Source organism: Gymnoscopelus microlampas (assembly GCF_963454915.1).
Source record: "Gymnoscopelus microlampas genome assembly, chromosome: 24".
NCBI classification, from domain to species: domain Eukaryota; kingdom Metazoa; phylum Chordata; class Actinopteri; order Myctophiformes; family Myctophidae; genus Gymnoscopelus; species Gymnoscopelus microlampas.
Genome location: NC_139961.1, coordinates 19,299,583 through 19,321,308, shown reverse-complemented (window position 1 = coordinate 19,321,308; position 21,726 = coordinate 19,299,583). Strand labels below are relative to the sequence as shown.

The following is a 21,726-nucleotide window of genomic DNA, read 5'->3' as shown; positions in this document are numbered from 1 at the left end:
TATAAAATACACTCTTTGGCCAGAAAAGAAAATATTTCACCGGAAGGAAGAATCTGGTCAATAGGAAAATTCCATTGACCAGATCTGTAGAGGGCACTGTGGAGTAACCAAAAACAGGTTTTAATTCCGGTGAAATATTTTCTTTTCTGTCCAAAAAGTGTATTTTAGACGTGAGGTGGGGGCTCACAGTGTTCCCATTTAGTAAAGTAGGCTTTCAACTCCATAAAACCGTCTTTGTTTTGGTGAGTAGCAAAATAGCAAGTGAGTAGCAATGTAAGTCTTAAAAAAAAGTAATTCAAGTAAAGACAAGTTGACTGATTATTTTAAGCACTTATGTGTGGGTGAATCTATGTAAAGGGCATTTATATAAAACTAAAAGGAAAACAAAATAATTAATTAATTGAAACAAAAATAAAAACAACAAATTAACAATGCAACAAAATAATAAGAAATATAAATACATTAATAATCACATGTTGAATACAGTATTTCATGTGCACATGCTTGCGCACGCACGTGCCCGCGTGCGCGCGCACGTGACGTCATAAAATAGAGTACCCATAGTTCAAAAATCCACAGCTCACCACTGTGTGTAACAGAGATAAACAAAATGTAATGCCTCAACTCCTACAACTCCAAGACAAGTGCTTGTCAGGGTGGGGGGTCCCCAATATGATTATTGTGGGGGGTCGTGTCCTTAAAATGTTGAGAACCACTGGAGTAGAAGTAAAAGTATTGAAAATTGGAATTACTCCAGTAAAGTAAAAATACCTCAGATATGTACTCAAGTACAGTACTCATGTAAATGTACATATTTACTCTTTACCACTACCTATGTGGTACACGACCTTATCACTTCAATATCGGCACCCCCCCCCCCCAAAAAATAATATATATATATAATGTGGGTGTTTAGGACGGGTTCCACATGGGCTCTAATGCCTGACAGCAAATCTCTGGTTTGATTCCCAGGCCGGCCTGACCATTTACCAGTTTTACTTCAAGTAGCAATAAGCGACTGCAAGATAAACATAATCTGTTTTATTTACTTACTTTTACTTTACTGTTTTTCTAAATTTGACAGACTTTTTTTTTAAATTAACCGTTCTACAGCTCACTACGCGTCGCGTTGTGAGCTTGTAGATCGGCTATTTTCAAATAGCCTAAGTATAACTGTAGTATAAATTAAAACAACTATATAGCTTATCATGTCCCACAAAATTTGAAAGTTCAATTTGTAAGCAATAACAAACACCCTTCCACAACTTTATAGACTTAGGGGGGTCCCTGCTAGGGGCTTGACTGTATTACTATGTATAGGGGAGACGATGAGGCTCATCCAGGCATTCGAGCTCTAGTGTCACACAGGTAGGAACGTCAATCACTTAAGAGAACATTCCCTTTATCGATCGTTTCACCTGGGGACCGCCCGCCCCTTACATACTGCGTCAGTCACACACACTGTTGTGTGCTGCAGGACCTACAAGTTCACAACGTGTCACGCTGCAATGTGTTGTGAGCTTGTAGATATGCTAATAATTCTAGCACCGCCCCTACCTGCTTGCGATTAGCTAAATTCAGGAAGGCGACGCCCCTTCCTACCAAAAAGATAGAAGTCACACCAAGGCAGAACTGCCAGTCAAAGCGACGACTGGCCAATCACAGCTCATGCTTGTTTCAGATCATATGTAAAAAACAGAGTGGATGAGAGGACGTCAAGTCATACTAAATGTGTCTTTATGAACTTCTACAAACTATCAAAAACAAAGAGTCAACACTGGAGTCCATATGATGATGCAATAGCTTACATTGACAATCTTCAATGGTAAGACGACTGACACATTATCATAATGGCAGTGTGTGTGTGTATAATGGGTAACAATCTACCATATAAAACAGTGCCAGTGTTTTTATGGTCAATTTCAAGCCCACACAAGTGTTATCAGGGAGGGTAAACAGCCATGCTGAAACATTGAAAAAAGTTTGTGTGTCAGTGTAACAATCACTTTCAAGTCACTTCCATACACTGTATTACTGAAGTTTTCCAGACTTTAAACGGAGGGGCTGTATGTATAACATTAGAGCAACATTCCAGCTCAGTAGAATCGGACATGCAACATACTTGCTGGACCCTTGACGTAAGTTGGGTTAATGTCCGATTGAGGCAAAAACGGCAAAAAAATGATGCGATGATTGTCCGGTAAATTTACATTAAGCGAGTGGACATGTCGATGGCACTTTTTAACTAGAATCAAGTTTCATTCTGCTTTTTATTAGCGTTATAGTTGGCAATATTCACCAATCGAACTTCCATGAAATGGCTCATAAGCAAAACAAAACATAAAACGTCTATTTAGTACTGTAACTAGACAATGAGTAATACCTGCACTCCCCTGCGCAGTACGCACATATCTGTACATAGAGACCAAGGTTATTTTTCCAGCTCGGAGGCTGGCTCGTTTTTATGAAAAGAAGGTTGTGGCTTGTTGTCTACAGTAGGCCTACTATGGTAGTAAAGATGTTTCGTTTGTATTTTCTATGGCTTCATCAACGTTAGACCGCATGTCAAGCAATTCAATGTATCTTTCATGTTCTGTGGAAGGAAGTAAAATCCTTGCATCTCCCTCGTTATATTTAAGTGGGAGTAGCTAATGTGTGCGTATCAAATCAGACTATTACCTTCATGTCTGAACGCATCTGAAAATGGACATTCTCCTGTTGCATGCTACTCCTGTTGCTGCGGACAATGTCCAGACCTGATTCCCAGGTCATTTTCCAGTGTTCAAATGAGAAAGCAGACGGGACATATATAAAGATGAGCCACAAGTGTAAAACTTGAACATGCACTGCGTAGCAGACAGGCACGGGCATGGAGCTCACTGAAGCGTCATTCACTGCTATTTCCTGCAAAGCCACAACCATTCAGAAAAAAGACTCAAACATAGATCTCACGTCACTAGCGCAACTCATAGTTATAATATATGTAGAGAGCGGATGGCCCTGCCCCCACCTTACATTTCTGCCTGACCTTTCACCTGTCTACATCTTACACCATTTCAGTTTTTCTTCAGAACACACTTTTTGCTACTACTCCTACAGGTTTTGTCCAGAACTCACAAAAATCACAATATTATCTAAATAGGCTGGAGCATGTGATAAGCAAGAATCATATTGATTTCTGATATTACACACCAATAGGCTGGATTCCAAGTTTATGGGAAAAGTTTATGGGAAAGGCCTATTTTACATGATTGCATCGTCTGATCAACTTCACATGTGAATCACATATTGAGGGGCCTCTACACAGTGCAACGGAAAAAGCTATTTCACTTAGACCCATAGAGGGCGCCATACATGTGACAAATAACAGTGTTGCTCAAACATGCCCCCCCCCCCTTTACCAATCTATCAAAATTAGGTACAATGAGTGGCAAAAAGTGTTTTGATATTCCACTCTGTTTGCCTGTAACTGGCTTTTAATTATATATGTGGCTTTGTTTTTTGTTAGGGTAAAAAACAATAAAACAAACATAAAACACTAAATATCACGAACACAACATTCAACAACCCCAAAGTGGAATCAAACGCTGAGGGCCTCTATAGTATTAACTGTATGAGCCTACACGTTATGGTTAACATTTTCATTCAGAGTAGGATGATGTCAATGAGTGAATGCTGTTTTGTGTGTGAGCTGTTCATATAAATAGCTGGATGTGTGTTGCTTTGATTTCATGATTATAAAATAATACAAACTTACACTTTCTCACGCCTGGTTTCAGCCTGCATTCTGCACCATGGTCGAGACTGGGGGTGGATGAAAGACAAAGTCAGACTTGCACATTACAATAGAAACAATGCATTTGAACACATTTACACAATTAAACAATACAGCGCAGTATTACAGTATGAGAGACAAAATGATTCCCTAATCTAAACCTAGTAGATCACATTGGGACATTGTGATCAAGGCCATGGGTGAAAGCTCATATCGTCTAATCATTAGACTCTAATGTTCAGAGTACTGACATGATGTGATTTGAATAGGCCTACTGTATTAAAAGGTTGCTACATTTGTGCCTCAATGAGTTGTGTGGTTGTATGGTTTGCTTACTTCCTGGTTTTGTGGAGTAGGCCACATTTGATGTACACTAGCCATACTCATCCATCCCTTTAATCAAATGTATTGCTTTAACCTTTACGCAATATTCTATGCTACGCTGCTTTGTAAGAAATGTGCTTATTTCTCAGTTATAACTTATTTCATGTGAGGACATTTAATTATTGTATTAAGAATGGATCTACCACAACTGTGAGACAATTCTAACAAAAATACTGTGGCTTTGATGTTCTTTTAAAGTCATTCATTAACTCACAGCTGTATAAGTTCAGTGGTGTAAATATTCTCCCACGGAAAAATATCTCATCATAAGTTATATTGAAAATAATAAGCATGAAAGACAAACATATCTTGATAATGTTCTATATTAAAGGATCAGGTCTTTACTGTAATGACAGCCTAAAGGCCAGTTCAGAATCAAAGATTCACAAAGAGATGGGGACACACACAGATCAAGTCTCTAATACCTAAGAGTGTCCAGTCTACTGTGTGGATCCTTCATAACAGCAGACATCTGGGCCACGCCTACGTCTCCTGGATGATTGTAGGTCATGTCCAACACTCTCAAGTGGGAGGGGTTTGACTTCAGAGCTGAGGCCAGAGACGAAAAGCCTTTCTCTGTGACCAGACACCCTGACAACCTACAAACATGCGCACAAATGCACACACACACAAGAACACACAAGCACACACACACACACACACACACACACACACACACACACACACACACACACACACACACACACACACACACACACACACACACACACACACACACACACACACACACACAGAGTGAAAAGTTTTGCAAATTGTGAAAAGTTTTGCAAATTGTGAAAAGTTTTGCAAATTGTCTTGCATTAAATATAGAAAGTTATTTTGTCAAATAAAATGTTTCTGTCTTCTTCTCAGAGTATAAACTTCACATGCTTATTTTAAATTGTGAAAAGTTTTGCAAATTGTCTTGCATTAAATATCACGTTATTTTGTCAAATAAAATGTTTCTGTCTTATTCTCAGAGTATAAACTTCACATGCTTATTTTAAATATTCACCTGTTCAACACAGTGTCAGGAATACTTACCTCAGAGTTTCCAGTGTACAGTCTGGACTCCGCAATCCAGCAGAGACAATATCTATTCCTGAATCTCCTATGTCATTGTTGCATAGGTCCAACTCTCTTAAATGGGAGGGGTTAGACTTCAGAGCTGAGACCAGAGAAGAAAGGCCTTTCTCTGTGACTAGACACCCCGACAACCTAAACACGCGTACACACACACACACACACACACACACACACACACACACACACACACACACACACACACACACACACACACACACACACACACACACACACACACACACACACAAACAATTATTACTAATAATAATAATAATAATTCAATATAACTAACACTGTGGTGGTTGGATGTGGTCTCCTTACTCTTCTATTGAAGCCTTCCTCTGCGTATAAGGCATTGTGCTACATTTCCATCTTTTAAATTCAATCTTTGTGCTGTATTTCTAAGTGGGAACTGATTTCATCTGAAGACATTTAATTATTGTATTAAGAATGGATCTACCACAACTGTGGGACATTTTTAACAAAAAATACTGTGTCTGTGATGTTCTTTTATAGTCATTCATTAACTCACAGCTGTATAAGTTCAGTGGTGTAAATATTCTCCCACGGAAAAATATCTCATCATAAGTTATATTGAAAATAATAAGCATGAGAGACAAACATATCTTGATAATGTTCTATATTACAGGATCAGGTCTTTACTGTAATGACAGCCTAAAGGCCAGTTCAGATCAAGATTCACAAAGAGATGGGGACATTCACACACAGATCAAGTCTATAATACCTAAGAGTGTCCAGTGTACTATGTGGATCCTTCATAACAGCAGACATCTGGGCCACGCCTACGTCTCCTGGATGATTGTAGGTCATGTCCAACACTCTCAAGTGGGAGGGGTTTGACTTCAGAGCTGAGGCCAGAGACGAAAAGCCTTTCTCTGTGACCAGACACCCTGACAACCTACAAACATGCGCACAAATGCACACACACACAAGAACACAAGCACACACAAGCACACGCACACGCACACACACACACACACACACACACACACACACAGAGTGAAAAGTTTTGAAAATTGTGAAAAGTTTTGCAAATTGTGAAAAGTTTTGCAAATTGTGAAAAGTTTTGCAAATTGTCTTGCATTAAATATAGAAAGTTATTTTGTCAAATAAAATGTTTCTGTCTTCTTCTCAGAGTATAAACTTCACATGCTTATTTAAAATATTCACCTGTTCAACACAGTGTCAGGAATACTTACCTCAGAGTTTCCAGTGCACAGTCTGGACTCCCCAATCCAGCAGAGACAATATCTATTCCTGAATCTCCTATGGCATTGTTGCATAGGTCCAACTCTCTTAAATGGGAGGGGTTAGACTTCAGAGCTGAGACCAGAGAAGAAAGGCCTTTCTCTGTGACTCGACACCCCGACAACCTAAACACACGCACGCACGCGCACACACACACACACACACACACACACACACACACACACACACACACACACACACACACACACACACACACACACACACACACACACACACACACACACACACACACACACACAATTATTACTAATAATAATAATAATTCAATATAACTAACACTGTGGTGGTTGGAGGTGGTCTCCTTACTCTTCTATTGAAGCCTTCCTCTGCGTATAAGGCATTGTGCTACATTTCCATCTTTTAAATTCAATCTGAAAAGATGGTTGTTTGAAAACCAAAGCTGCAACCATTTGTGATCATGTTTTAGGTTTAGTTTTATGCTATGTTCCCTATGTAATGTAATGCAAATGTATTTCACTGTTTATCTGTCTGTTTTCTGATTTTATGTTTTGTGCGAGGACTGCGGATGAAAATTAGCATCTTTGCTAAATCCGGTGTATTTACGTCCATGTGACGTCCATTAATATGCTCTGTCCTGTCCAAATAAACAAATAAAGTAAAAAAAAATAGGTCCTGTGGTTGGGTAGGAAACCTACTTGTTGAACACAAATGAAAATAACTTGCGTTCCAAAAATGTGCTCTCCATTATAGCTCAATCTGTCCATAGAAATAAGGAGAACTAAATCTGTCTTCTTTTAAATCCTTTTTAATGCATCTAGTTTTTAATCAAATGTATTGCGTAAACTTTTACACAATATTCTATGTTGCGCTGCCTTGTAAGAAATGTGCTGTATTTCTAAGTGGGAACTTATTTCATCTGAAGACATTTAATTATTTTATTAAGAATGGATCTACCACAACTGTGGAACATTTTTAACAAAAAAATACTGTGGCTGTGATGTTCTTTTATAGTCATTCATTAACTCACAGCTGTATAAGTTCAGTGGTGTAAACATTCTCCCACAGAAAAATATCTCATAAGTTATATTGAAAATAATAAGCATGAGAGACAAACATATCTTGATAATGTTTTATATTACAGGATCAGGTCTTTACTGTAATGACAGCCTAAAGGCCAGTTCAGAATCAAAGATTCACAAAGAGATGGGGACACACACAGATCAAGTCTCTAATACCTAAGAGTGTCCAGTCTACTGTGTGGATCCTTCATAACAGCAGACAACTGGGCCACGCCTACGTCTCCTGGATGATTGTAGGTCATGTCCAACACTCTCAAGTGGGAGGGGTTTGACTTCAGAGCTGAAGCCAGAGACGAAAAGCCTTTCTCTGTGACCAGACACCCTGACAACCTACAAACATGCGCACAAATGCACACACACACAAGAACACAAGCACACACAAGCACGCACGCACGCGCACACACACACACACACACACACACACACACACACACACACACACACACACACACACACACACACACACACACACACACACACACACACACACACACAGTGAAAAGTTTTGCAAATTGTGAAAAGTTTTGCAAATTGTCTTGTATTAAATATAGAAAGTTATTTTGTCAAATAAAATGTTTCTGTCTTCTTCTCAGAGTATAAACTTCACATGCTTATTTTAAATATTCACCTGTTCAGCACAGTGTCACGAATACTTACCTCAGAGTTTCCAGTGCACAGTCTGGACTCCCCAATCCAGCAGAGACAATATCTATTCCTGAATCTCCTATGGCATTGTTGCATAGGTCCAACTCTCTTAAATGGGAGGGGTTAGACTTCAGAGCTGAGACCAGAGAAGAAAGGCCTTTCTCTGTGACTAGACACCCCGACAACCTAAACACGCGTACACACACACACACACACACACACACACACACACACACACACACACACACACACACACACACACACACATGCACAGTGAAAAGTTACACACATTTTCTTGCATTGAATATAGAAAGTTATTTTATTTGTTAAAACAAAAAGTCTACTTCTCAGAATAAACTTCACATGCTTACTTATACATTGTCACCTGTTCATAACAGTTTCAGGAATACTTACCTCAGGGTTTCCAGTGTACAGTCTGGACTTCCCAGTCCAGCAGAGAGAAGATCTACTCCTGAATCGTGTATGGTGTTTTTACTTATGTCCAACTCTCTCAGGCTAGAGTTGGAGCTGAGAACGGATGACAACTCCTTACAGCATCTCTCTGAAAGGTTACAGCCACTCAACCTGAAGGAGTATTAGTGACAATATTTTTTTGTGTATTATTTTCTGTAAGATAAATATCACATCATACATTAAATGTGTCGTGTTATCAGTGCACCTACATGGCTCTGTTGGAGGCCTTGAGCACTGGTAGCAGCCTCAGAAGAGCCTCCTCTGAAGCACAGTATTTCTTCAGGTCAAAAATGTCCAGCTCCTTTTCTGATGACAGCAACATGAAGACCAGAGCTGACCACTGAGCAGGAGAGAGCTTGTCTGTGGAGAGACTTCCTGAGGTCAGGTACTGTTGGATGTCCTCCTCTAAAGAATGATCATTCAGTTCATTCAGACAGTGGAACAGATTGATGCTTTTCTCTGGAGAGGGATTGTCTCTGATCTTCTCCTTGATGTAGTTGACTGTTTTATGATTGGTTGGGAACGTATTTCCTGTCTGTTTCAATAGTCTTCGCAGGAGTGTCTGGTTGGTGTCCACTGAGAGGCCCAGCAGGAAACGGAGGAACAAGTCCAGGTGTCCATTTGGACTTTGTAAGGCCTTGTCTACAGCACTCTGGTACAAGTCATCTAACTTAGGTTTGTCTCCAAACAGCTTGGACCACTTGGAGGTTTTTTGTTGTTCTGACAGTACGTTGACACCAGAGTTGACGAAGGAGTGAAAGACATAAAGAGCAGCGAGAAATTCCTGAACGCTCAGATGAACAAAGCAGAACACCTTGTCTTCGTACAACCTACACTCCTCTTTAAAGACTTGAGTGAACACTCCTGAGTGCACTGAGGCATCTCTGATATCAAAGCCACACTCTTTCAGGTCTGCTTCATAGAAGATCAAGTTACCTTTCTCCAGCTGTTCAAAAGCCAATTTCCCCAAAGACAGAATGGCCTCACTATTCCCGTCAGAATTTGCCTGAGCACCGCCATCATCGCCATGATACTTGACATTCTTCTGTTTGGACTGAACCACCATGAAGTGGAGGTACATCGCAGTCAGGGTCTTTGGCAGCAGTCCTTTCTCCTCTGTTCTCAAAATGTCCTCCAGAACTGCAGCAGTGATCCAACAGAACACTGGAATGTGACACATGATGTGGAGGCTCCGTGATGTCTTGATGTGTGAGATGAATGCCATGGCCTGGTTCTCATCACTGAATCTCTTCATGAAGTACTCCTCCTTCTGGGGATCAGTGAACCCTCTCACCTCTGTCACCCTGTCAACATAATCAGAAGGGATCTGATCGGCTGCTGCAGGTCGTGACGTTATCCAGATGTGAGCAGAGGGAAGCAGGTTCCCTTTGATGAGATTTGTCAGCAGCACGTCCACTGAAGTTGGTTTTGTGACATCAGTCAAGATTTCATTGTTCTTGAAGTCTAGAGGAATCCGAAACTCATCTAATCCATCCAAGATGAACGCAACTTGGGACCCCTTTAAGCTGGAGATGTCTGCTTCCTTGTTTCCACCAAAAAAATGATGAAGAAGTCCCACCAAGCTGTAATTCTTCTTCACCAAATTCAGGTCTCGGAAAGCTAATGGAAACATGAAGTGGATATTCTGATTGGCTTTGTCTTCTGCCCAGTCCAGAGCGCACTTCTGAGTTAGGACTGTTTTACCAATGCCAGCCACTCCCTTCGTCATTACTGTTCTGACAGGTTCATGTGTACCAGGTAAAGGTTTAAAGATGTTTTCAGATTTGATTGTAGTTTCCGGTCTAGCTGGTTTATTGGATGCTGTTTCAATCTGCCTGACCTCATGTTCTTTATTGACCTCTCCACTCCCTCCCTCTGTGATGTAGAGCTCTGTGAAGATCTGATTCAGAGGTGTTTTTTGCTTTCCCTCTTTTGCAATCCACTCAGATAAACACTCACACTTCTTCCTGAGATTAGACTTGAGTTGTTGTTGACTGGCAGCAGCAAGGGTTTCTAAAGAAAAAGAAAGGAAAACACCAATAATAATAATACTTAGCATTAGCTTAGACCTATGTTGTTCCCGCAGGGGAAAGTCTGTTTTATTTGTCAGACATGGGCGCAGGGGCAAACAGTTATAGCCTGGGATCCAGCCTGCTTCGCTACGTTCGGCGGACTTTTTTCTCTCTCTTCGCTTATCAGTCTGGAATGCCTCCTATTGACTCGTTTTGTAGAACTACACTGGAACTACATATGTTACGTTAGGCAACGTCGTTGCTGATTGGATGCTGTTCAAATGAATGACGAATCACAACGATCACAGTGTTTTTTTTGTCCCGCCCCCCACCACAGACCAATCAGAAGCCACGGCACGATTCGAAACGTTTGGCAAGTCCCGCCTCCCTTGGAGATAGGAAGCATTCCAGACTGAGAAGCGGAGAGAGAAAAAAAAGTCCGCCGAACGTAGCGAAGCAGGCTGGATCCCAGGCTAAAACAGTTAGGGGTTAAGTGTCTTGCTCAGGGACACCTCAATAAATTGCCAGAGCTGGAAATCAAACCTGATACCTTCTGTTACCCAGCTAGCCCTTCTACCCACTAATCTACGGCCGCTAAATGAGATGCTAAAGATTATTTTGATAATTTTTCATGTAAAAGATGCAGAATATAAGCATTCCTAAAATAATATTATGAATGTGAAATAATCATTTGAGTAATTTAGTTTGACCTTATTTGTGTTGTTTCTGTTCTCGTTGGGTAAGGTAGGTGTTTTCCCTAAACAGACACTTGGTGGGCAGGCACTGTGTTACAATGGTGGAAACTGCATGATTGCTGCCTCACAGACATAACTCAGGGACATACAGTAAGGAAACCTTTGCAACAGATGGGTTGTGATGTGAAGTATAGTGCCGCATTTGGGCACTGAATATTGTCTACAGCAACTTTAATGTAAATGACACCAAACGCATCAACCAGATGGTAATTGAGAAATTGCAATAGCATTTTTGACTTGACATGACGTAAGAAGCAAGGTCTTGATCTTGTTACATTACGGCACAATCGTATGAAAGACTAACTTTACATGATCAGTTGATGTGGTTTAAGAAAAGCAGTGACTCTCCCAGGTGAAATAATGAAGGAAAGAAAAAAATAACCTGACCTGATGTATGTGTTACTGTCAGAGTTTTGCTGTGCTTGGTAACTCTGGTCCTCAAATGATAGGTTGTGTTAACATGATGACCATCTTTTTGTTGTGCTGGGTCATTATGTTGCAGGATGATATCATTCTTGTTGATTGGATAGTGTGTGCGCAAAAGAACATTTTGACGTAATTTGTCACTAGAACCAAGACCACTGGCCATCTTCTGGCTAACATGAACGTACTTGGCTAGTTTTGTGACATTAGATCTTGATAAATCTTGTGTGCATGTGCACATTTTGTTCTAATGGTGGTGCTGGAGGAAAGACTATTGGATCACCAAAATCAATCATCTCGGCAGAATGAAGGCCCATAGCAAATTGCATGGCAATATATAAAGTAATGGTAGAGATATGTTGTGTAGGAGTATGTGTGCAAGTGGACATTGTGTCCTAATAATGCCGCTATAAGAAAGGGCATATAATTAAAGTTATCAGTTGGATCCATCCTCTGTGGTTCCTGAAGGTTCACAGATAATACCATGGCAATCCAGCCAGTATTTTTTTTAGATAGTTATTTAGGAGTAAAGTATTGGACAGACAACCATATTTAACCCTGCCTCTAGTGAGGTTAAACATAAAGCATGCATTAGGGGGGCATCAACAAAATCATTATTTTCCTATGGTAAGGCGTGCCTTGTGTGCACTTCTCTCTTGCATGGAGCATTTTGCACAGCATTTCTTTACTCTAAACTTTTCAGCACAAGGCGGGGTATCTAACTGCTCATCAATGTCACACTTGGCCCAGGCAACCATTCAAATCAAGGAAGAGGATGGCTTTACTACTTTACCAATTCCTTCCTGTTTCGGTAGATGTATGGTGGAACAATGGCAAATGCAGACAAGATAGTTAATCCAATGCTGGCCTCCTCGAGGTGCCAAACATGAATTATAAAAAACATGGCGAAGCAGCTTTCTGCTTGTATGGGCCAATGGCCTGGAACAAGCTCCCATTGCATATAGGACATAGCCTGGGTGCCAGCCTGCTTCGCTGCGTTCGGCGGACTTTTTTTCTCTCTCCGCTTCTCAGTCTGGAATGCCTCCTATCTCCAGGAGGCGGGACACAGCAGCCAAGGTTCGAAACCTACCGTGGCTTCTGATTGGTCTGTGGTGCGGGGCGGGACAAAAAAAACGGTGTGATCGTTTTGATTCGTCATTCATTTGAACAACATCCAATCAGCAACGACGTTGCCTAACGTAACATATGTAGTTCCAGTGTAGTTCTACAAGACGAGTCAATCGGGGGCATTCCAGACTGAGAAGCGCAGAGAGAAAAAAAAATCCGCCGAACGTAGCGAAGCAGGCTGGCACCCAGGCTATATAGGACAGGCAACGACCATAGATAGCTTTAAAAGCAAGCTGAAGACCCACCTTTTTACTCTTGCTTTTAGTTGATTCCATTTTATTTTATTTTTTTTCTTGCTATTTTCTTTTCTTGATTCAGTTATGATCTTGCCTCCTTTTAATTTGTTCTTGATCATGTTTTGATTGGGTTTTTAATCTTGTTTAATATTATGTTATTTTTCTTTCGTTGATCTTTTTATGTAAAGCACTTTGGGCTGCATTTTATGTCATGAAAGGTAAAGTTTATTATCATTATTAGCAGTATTTAATTACAATTCATGGCTACCCCATTATTTAAATACTAATCGGTGAAGCATTCATTGAGTTGTGTGAGCACGAGCAGCCAGGAATCAGAGTATAATGTTTATTTATATGCTAAAGCTAATTATAATGTAATTGCCCGGTTGTGCACACAGTCCTGTCCCAAGGTTCACCATGCAGATTTTTACCGTCCCACTTTTCCAAGGTGATTTTGACGCAGACACGGTTGTAGGGACATGTCCCGGAGTGATCACCAAGACACCAACTAAGTCTTAAAAACACTACATTTCTGATACGTTAATTACACTGCCCACATAAATGCATGACAGGGTAATAGCATTTGTGCTGTCAGCGAGTGTCTGTGTCTATGTGTCATAATATTGTGTAGGAATTCCCTTAGCAATAACAAGGTAGTCCTTTTGTAGCCTAATCTGTATGAATTGTTTCTAGGAAAGGTAGAGCTCTCCTTAGAGAAATGTCTGTATTTACCACAGCGTTGTTTAAATATATAATATTGCCATACTTTGTCCTCTCCATAATGTTAAAGCTGTAAATAAAGACTTTCTTACTGCTCTCCAGGGTGTCAGCCAGTGCCTCCTGTTTCTCACTCCTCAGGAGGTGCAGTGTAGTCTTCAGAGCTCCCTCTCTGAAGCTCCTCCTATGCTCCTCCTCACTGTCTATCAACTTCCTCTGACTCTCTAAGCATTCTGGGTAACCTGTCATCAGAACACTCTGGAACCTCTTCAGCTCTTCCTTCACAAATGTTACGAGTTTCTCTTCAACCAGCTGAAACACAAAATATAATAATAATAATAATAATAATAATAATAATAAGGGTAATAATAATAATAATAATAATAGTAATAATACAAATAATAATAATAACAACAATCACATTTAATTGGTTAAAAGTCCACTGGATTAAAGATTAATGGCCCTGATTTTGGTAAACAGGTGAACTGGTGTATACCGTAGTACAGTCAAAGTGTGGTGGACTTTTGCTGTTTTCTGAATCAGAGAACGATGGATTACCTGCGGCAAAGTGGCAGGTAATCCCCCCTAAATGTCTATTGTGAACAACAATAGAGAGCGGCCTAGGCAGCAAATCAATCACGACAACTCCAGTGGCGACCTTCAACCATGAAGTTTCATCGTTGTTCCCTTTTATACAATTTATTTTACAACACCGTGCACAATATCCCATTTATATTCCCTTACTGTACATACATTGACTCCCTTATATACTGGTGGGTATACTATTACCTGGCTGGCCCATACCATTCCCCAGGTTACCCAAATCTGCCTAAAACACTACCACATGCAATTATATTAAAGAGGTGAGTAATAACTCCTTCTTCACACTACAACATAGCAATATCCTTAACAATCGCACACACTCATCACTCAGTACTTCAAGAAACAATAGACAGCAGTTAAAACTTAACACCTCAGCACCTGTCTCTCCAAAAAAACAGTGACAATGTTGATACGAGGCAGTAGGAGCAATGCAAGTTCATGTCTCCTATTTGCTGTCTGTGGCTGTGCGTGTCTTCATGGAATAATCAGGCTACAACAACTGAACATGGACAGGTAGCTAGCCTATAATGTTCAAATACTGCTGAAAATGTAAAGGGAAAGATCAAACGTGTTTCAAAAGCCATTGTCACTCTGACACACACACACACACACACACACACGCACGCACGCGCACGTGCGTGCGTGCGTGCACTTGACATCATTAAAATAGCACATGACCAGTCAATGTGCTATCAAATCAGCACTACAACACTGGTAAATACCAGTGGCAGATCTACTGTAGTAGGCACAGTAAGGCCTTACCTCAGTGAAGCTCTGCCTTCCTTCAGCCATGGGCAGATGTTTGTGTATTTGATATAAAGGCTATCACCTCTCCACTCAAGGCCGATAGACAGTCTGCCTGCATGTTGCTTCCGACAGCTTTCTTGTGGATGTCTTTAGTCTTTTGTTTTGTGAATGTCAATGTTTATTCTGATTTCGGACTTTTTGAGCTTCTTTTGTCATTAGGCGTGAAGGTGTCTGTGTGTCTCCTCATTAACAAACACAAACCCGCTTTGCGACGTCATCACAGTCACACAGTATAAACAGCACACAACATCAAGGTCCCTTGGTTTTTCATTCTTGAAACAACACAGTAATGCCGCTGCCGAAAAAAACGCTCTGCTATCAAGGTGGACAAGATGCAACCCTTGCTGCCTCATAATTCCAAGGAATTATGACAGCTTCTGCCTTTTTCCTACTTGGATCTGACACTTTTGGCATGAAATAACTTGTAAAGGCTCCATCCATGTGATTTGTATGGGATTGTAATCGCTGAAATTTAACAACACGCTTGGTTCATCGATAACATTTAGTGTTTTTTTCTTTTCTTTTGTCTTGTGTTGCCCTGTGTAATTTGTATTGCCTGTTATGTAATTGCCTGTTATGATCTCGTAACGTAAGTCATATCAAAGTAGGATGACGCTGGTGACCTATCATCATATATATTTTGCACAGCCTACTGTAATATCTAAGCTAAAAGGTATAAAAACGTAAATAAATACGTAGACCGCCTATTATTATTTCAGGTAATTTCAAGAGGTTATTCAACTCTCTCAAACTGTCTTTCAATCGCACGTCATTTGCAGCATGCACGATTGACAGCGGGACTGACAGCTTGCACTACCTGCCTACCTGCCCCCCCCCCTTGCGGAGCCTACCATGACGTTTCCAGGCCTTGCCCACAAAGACATTTTGCGTCCGCCACTGGTAAACACTATATAACAACATTAATATTTGCAGACACAATACGAATGACTACTTAATAAAGGCTAAAACAAATGCTTAAAGAACTAAAGAAATTCAAAATTCTAACCAAATTAACAAAACACCTCCAGCCACACACCTCTCTCCCCCCTGACCATTTGGTACAGTCTGACTAGGTATAACAAGTCTTAACAAGGTGATTGACATCAGCTGGAGGGGGCAGTCTGACTGGAACTGACAGGAATAACTGTCATTCTGTATGATGATGGCACAGTCGCCAAAATCATGTTCAAAATATCGATACACAGAAAAAACTCAAAACACATTCCAACATCATGTTTATTATGTCCTGAACTTCATTAAAATAGGGTTTGGGTGCAAAATCGGCAAAGTTTCCCTTTAATCTATACGGCACTCTTACACTTAATATTGCACTTGCTCTTCAATATAATATTGCACTGTATTGATGTATTGCACCTCTACTTTACACTACAATCAACATTTGTTTTCATTTTTCTACAGGTGGAATTCATCAGGCTGAGTGGCCAGCTCAGCTGGACAGGAAAAGACAACTCAAAATGTTCAGTTAAAATGTGTTCAATAAACCATTAAAACCATGCATTACTTTACTGTGAAAATTACACTGTGCAAATACCTATGGTGCCAATACACTGTGCAAATACTCAACACTTCAATCACTTAGGTTAGAATGTACATTTGCAAAACATAGAGGACCTCTCTGTTACAGTGTTGTTGTACATTAACACACCTTAAATATGGAGTCCACTTCTGTTTGATGTTCCTGAGCAGACTGACCACTGGAAAGCTGGGATGTTTGCTGATGGTCTCTGTGGAACAGATGCACGCACGCACGCACGCACGCACGCACGCACACACACACACACACACACACACACACACACACACACACACACACACACACACACACACACACACACACACACACACACACACACACACACACACACACACACACACACAGTAGGCGAGCACAACCGATAAGTGTGTCTGCTTTCGTCAATTGTTTTAACCCTTGCATTGTGTTAGAAACCTGCTGTCTGCTGACACTTTGGTGGTCAAATTTGACCCGTTATTTAACTGAGCCCAAAATACTCAAATATAATTAAGGAAACCTCTGTGGACAGGATCTGTCTGTTCAGAATCTGTCTGTCCTACCCGGTTCTCATCAATGGCTGGAGCAATTGATCTGAATTTGCACACGGCCATTGTCCATTAGCATATGCACCACTAACAACGCCGTTTTTAACTTTTCCAAAATGTAAGCTGTTTATTCACACTTTTATGTCAACACTGGAAAATCGGAGTTTGGGCTATGGAAGCCGTCGCCATGGTTATAGCGCCCCGAGCTATGGGATGAATGATCAAACTGCGCATGGCCACTGTTACACAGAGAACGTGGCAAGGAACTTTCATTTACGGCCTGTGTCCACACACACACTGCGTTTCATGATAGGGAGGGCTTAGGCTTTGGCTATCATTATCATGCCACAAGCACGCAGATTCACACGTGCAATGTTCTAATCCAGCTGCGACAGGTCCACCGTGTGTGTGTGTGTTCGCTGTGGGTTCGACGGGTCGTGCAGTCACGTGCGTGCGTGCGTGCTCGCGTGCGACGGGACGCTCGTGTGTGCGGGTCCGGCCGCGCACGCGCGCGTGCGTGCGTGCGTGCGTGCGTGCGTGCGTGCGTGCGTGCGTGCGTGCGTGCGTGCGTGCGTGCGTGCGTGCGTGCGTGCGTGCGTGATATCCCCAGACAGGTATGGTCTAGTAATAATAATGTTCGTTTTCCCCCCCACCCCACCTCAAGGCTGACTTGCTATGCATTCATATCCATGTAAACACTATTTAAAATATTATTTTGGGATTAGGATTTCATCTTTCAATATAGCTTGTTTTCAATTATACAAATGTTAAAATTCACTCATTACATTTCCTATAATGAAGACAATGGATAATGATGTTATCTAGCTATAATAGACTAATATTAGAACACACGTATTATACTGTATATTATTAAGAATAGTGATGGTGTTGAGGTAAAAAGTCATTTATTTTTCTTAAACCCAAACTTTATTTTATTCCTAATAGCAATTGCAAATTGAGGACAAGTCTCTCTCTCTCTCTCTCAAACATGTAAATATTGAATATTGACAATGTGGGGGGAATTGAGCCACACTTCTCTGCCGGGTCATATATGACGCGTACCACCACAGATGTCACTTTTTTTATATAGACCATCAGAATGAACTAAAATGGTGATGTAAATGTTGTTGTGTTAAAATAGCTGTTTCTGAGGATATCATGAAGCCTTGTTCCAATAAAGAAATGTAAACGGTACTTTTTACCTATTTAAACTTGAAAACACAATGGAAGGGTTAATGGTTTTATACGATTGCTTAAAATGTGAAAAATTAATGCTTCATAATTATGCAGTACAAATCCTGTCTGTCTGTCTGTCTGTCTGTCTGTCTGTCTGTCTGTCTGTCTGTCTGTCTGTCTGTCTGTCTATGTATCTAAGTTGTTTTCTATTAGTTTTACATGCTGACCTCTGATCAGTAGAGTGGTGTTCATCTTTGAAGGCAATCAGTCCATCCCTGGACTTGTCACTCCTCATGGAGACACAGCTGGGTACATGAGACTCTGGTCTCTCCTGATGAACCCTGACAGGATGATAACCAAGATGAAACATTATATTTATTGTTCAGTGTTTGTTTATTACAGTCAATAGACATCTATGAGACCAGTCATATTAAAATGTGTATGTTGCTAAATGCATTCCCATTAGTCACATTTTATAACTTGCATTTCAGGTATACTATGTCTGATGGTATTGATTAAGTGTTGATGTTTGATGTTTTACATTTAGTCATAATTTAGATTAATTTGGTTAAAAGGACATTTCTTGAAAGAATGCGTTGAATACATTATCATCACAACACCTCTGATCAGTAGAGTGGTGTCCATCTTTGAAAGCAATCAGTCCATCCCTCGACTTGTCACTCTTCATGGAGACACAGCTGGGTACAGGAGACTCTGGTCTTTGCTGATGAACTCTGACAGGATGAAAACCAAGATGAAACATTATATTTATTCATGTATTTATGTGTTTATTTATCAGACTCTTCGTCGTGTATGTGTGGAAATACTTTTTTTCCCCATTTATTAAAAGTATACTTTTAGAAAATTGCTTGGTTAAGTCCATGCGTGTGTTCATCTTATGGATCAACATTCATTCGATTTACATTATTGAACTCCTCAAACCGGTCATGTTTAAAAAAAATAGGACACAGTCAAAGACAACAATAACACACATCCTCTGTCTTTGGAGCTGAGCCAAACTGCAGTTTGAGTGTGAAAAACAAGAAGGGGGCTCGCAACTCACTTTTAAAATGCTCTACTTTTATACACAGCTGCTCAAAGATATACAAGCTCACAGCACGTCACTTTGTGCCGCACTGCAAGCGTGTATATATTCTATTTTTGAACATTTTTTAAAAATCTTGAAAGTGTTTTTTAACACAAATCATCTCTTCAGGGGTTCCCTGGCACAACACATTTTGGGGGTCCTTGGCACGAAAAGGTTTGAAAACTACTGGTTTAGAAGGCATTTGTATAATAGGCCTCAGGTCTTAATGGGTTAAGTTCCTTTCCTTTATAATCATTGTAATCATTGCTCCAACATACCGGTAGTCAAATCAAGCAGCTTTGTGGATATGTTCAGTCAAAAAAATCAATCAGGTCCGAAGTTTTACTAATTGCATTTTATTATGTAGTTTACAGATTACATTGCAAATGTGTTTGTTTTTACATTGGACGTACTATGCACATTGGACTTAGAGACAGATTTGCTGAGCATAAATATGCAGTGCGGATTGGGAATCCCTACGACCCCCATGGCAGACAGCTGGACACACAAATCCAAATAATTTAAAAATCATGGTTATTGAGGTCATCCCTATGTAAGAGGTGGTGATAGACTCAATCGGCTACTCCAAAGAGAAACCTTTTGGATAATTACGCTTAAAGCGACAACATTCCCTGGTCTTAAAGCGATATTTCACTTTCAAAAAAACTTTGGGTCATTTTATCATCTACTCAGGCTTTTGTGAGCCCCCCAGACAGTTTTTAAGTTGTTTGATTCAGTATTTAGATATTTGATATTCATTTTATCAGACACGCCCCTTCCCATACAAACCCATTATAACTTCTAACTCAATTTTTAACATGTTAGATTCATCAAAAACACCTGTCCTTGGTTCTGGTGACTCACCCTGCCCTCCTAATACGCGAGGGGGCCGTGTTTTTTCAATAACGTTTTTCATTTATTTTTAATATTTCTTTTGGAAAATGAAAAACATTAAATACAATAAAAAAAAAAATTAAATAAATGAAAAAACAAATAAAAAAAAACACGGCCCCTCGCGTATTAGGAGGGCAGGGGGAGTCACCAGATCCAAGGGCGGGTGTTTTTGATGAATCTAACGTGTTTGAAGTTTGAAGTTATAATGGGTTTGTATAGGAAGGGGGCGTGTCTGATAAAATGAATATCAAATATCTAAATATTGAATAAAGCAACTTAAAAACTGTCTGGGGGGCTCACAAAAGCCTGAGTAGACGATAAAATGACCCAAAGTTTTTTTGAAAGTGAAATATCCCTTTAATGATGACATTAATTTCTCTAATAATAGGTTACTCAGCCAGTATGTTATGTTATTGATGCTTTGTGAATCCTGTACTGTGGTTCTTTCTTTCCCACCTGGGTTCTGTGTTCCAACCTGATATATTGTATTTTAGTGTTCAGTTTTCTACTTGGTATGTAATGTGTGATTATGCATTGGGTTAAGGTGCATTTTGTTCTGATTATGTGGTGATGTCGTGCAGCGGCAGACTGGCCATTTGGCGTAGGCCTACTGGGCAAATGCCCGGTGGGGCATTTGCCCAGTACGTGTGTGTGTATATATATATATATATATATATATATATATATATATATATATATATATATATATATATATATATATATAAATATTTTCGCTCCCGTTTTAGGATTATTACGGTCATTTCCGGGTCGCGTGGCCCAATTATTAGTTACGTTAATGTTTGGGCTGGGATGCTTTCCAGCAGGAGCCTCAGTGCGGCTGCAGAGTTCATGTGCAAGCATTGAAACCCCCCCCCCCTGTTGACAAAACGGCCCGGGGGGTGGTGGCTAGTCCTTAAACATAGCCACAGCCACAGAATGGACGCTGAATTCATTCTGCATTCAACATGAGAACTTTAACTTTTTTTGTCTTTAACCCCTGATTCAGAAACAGAGGCAACAGGCTGCATAATGTTTGGGGGCGGCACCTGTCAGCAGGAAGTGTTGGGCAGGAGGAGTAGGCTCCTCACTGGCAGGTGAGTCAATAGGATACGACA

At 40.4% G+C, this 21,726-nt stretch overlaps 1 protein-coding gene across 13 annotated transcripts in view; it reads right to left on the bottom strand.

Annotated features, from left to right (window-relative positions):
- LOC311041106 (uncharacterized protein) overlaps nucleotides 1–21,726 on the bottom strand; it is a gene marked incomplete at its 5' end in the record, with an annotated part of 231,405 nt that overhangs the window by 3,633 nt on the left and 206,046 nt on the right. For 12 of the 13 annotated variants that reach the window (XM_084051585.1, XM_084051581.1, XM_084051580.1 and 9 more), the window contains 9 exons: nucleotides 3,758–3,804; nucleotides 7,732–7,905; nucleotides 8,233–8,406; nucleotides 8,635–8,805; nucleotides 8,904–10,707; nucleotides 14,061–14,277; nucleotides 17,042–17,120; nucleotides 18,858–18,971; nucleotides 19,251–19,364. In XM_084051585.1, the coding sequence (XP_083907711.1) occupies nucleotides 3,758–3,804; nucleotides 7,732–7,905; nucleotides 8,233–8,406; nucleotides 8,635–8,805; nucleotides 8,904–10,707; nucleotides 14,061–14,277; nucleotides 17,042–17,120; nucleotides 18,858–18,971; nucleotides 19,251–19,364 (2,894 nt within the window). The remainder of the gene's footprint in view (nucleotides 1–3,757; nucleotides 3,805–7,731; nucleotides 7,906–8,232; nucleotides 8,407–8,634; nucleotides 8,806–8,903; nucleotides 10,708–14,060; nucleotides 14,278–17,041; nucleotides 17,121–18,857; nucleotides 18,972–19,250; nucleotides 19,365–21,726) is intronic. The other variant, XM_084051588.1, reaches the window with a different exon arrangement.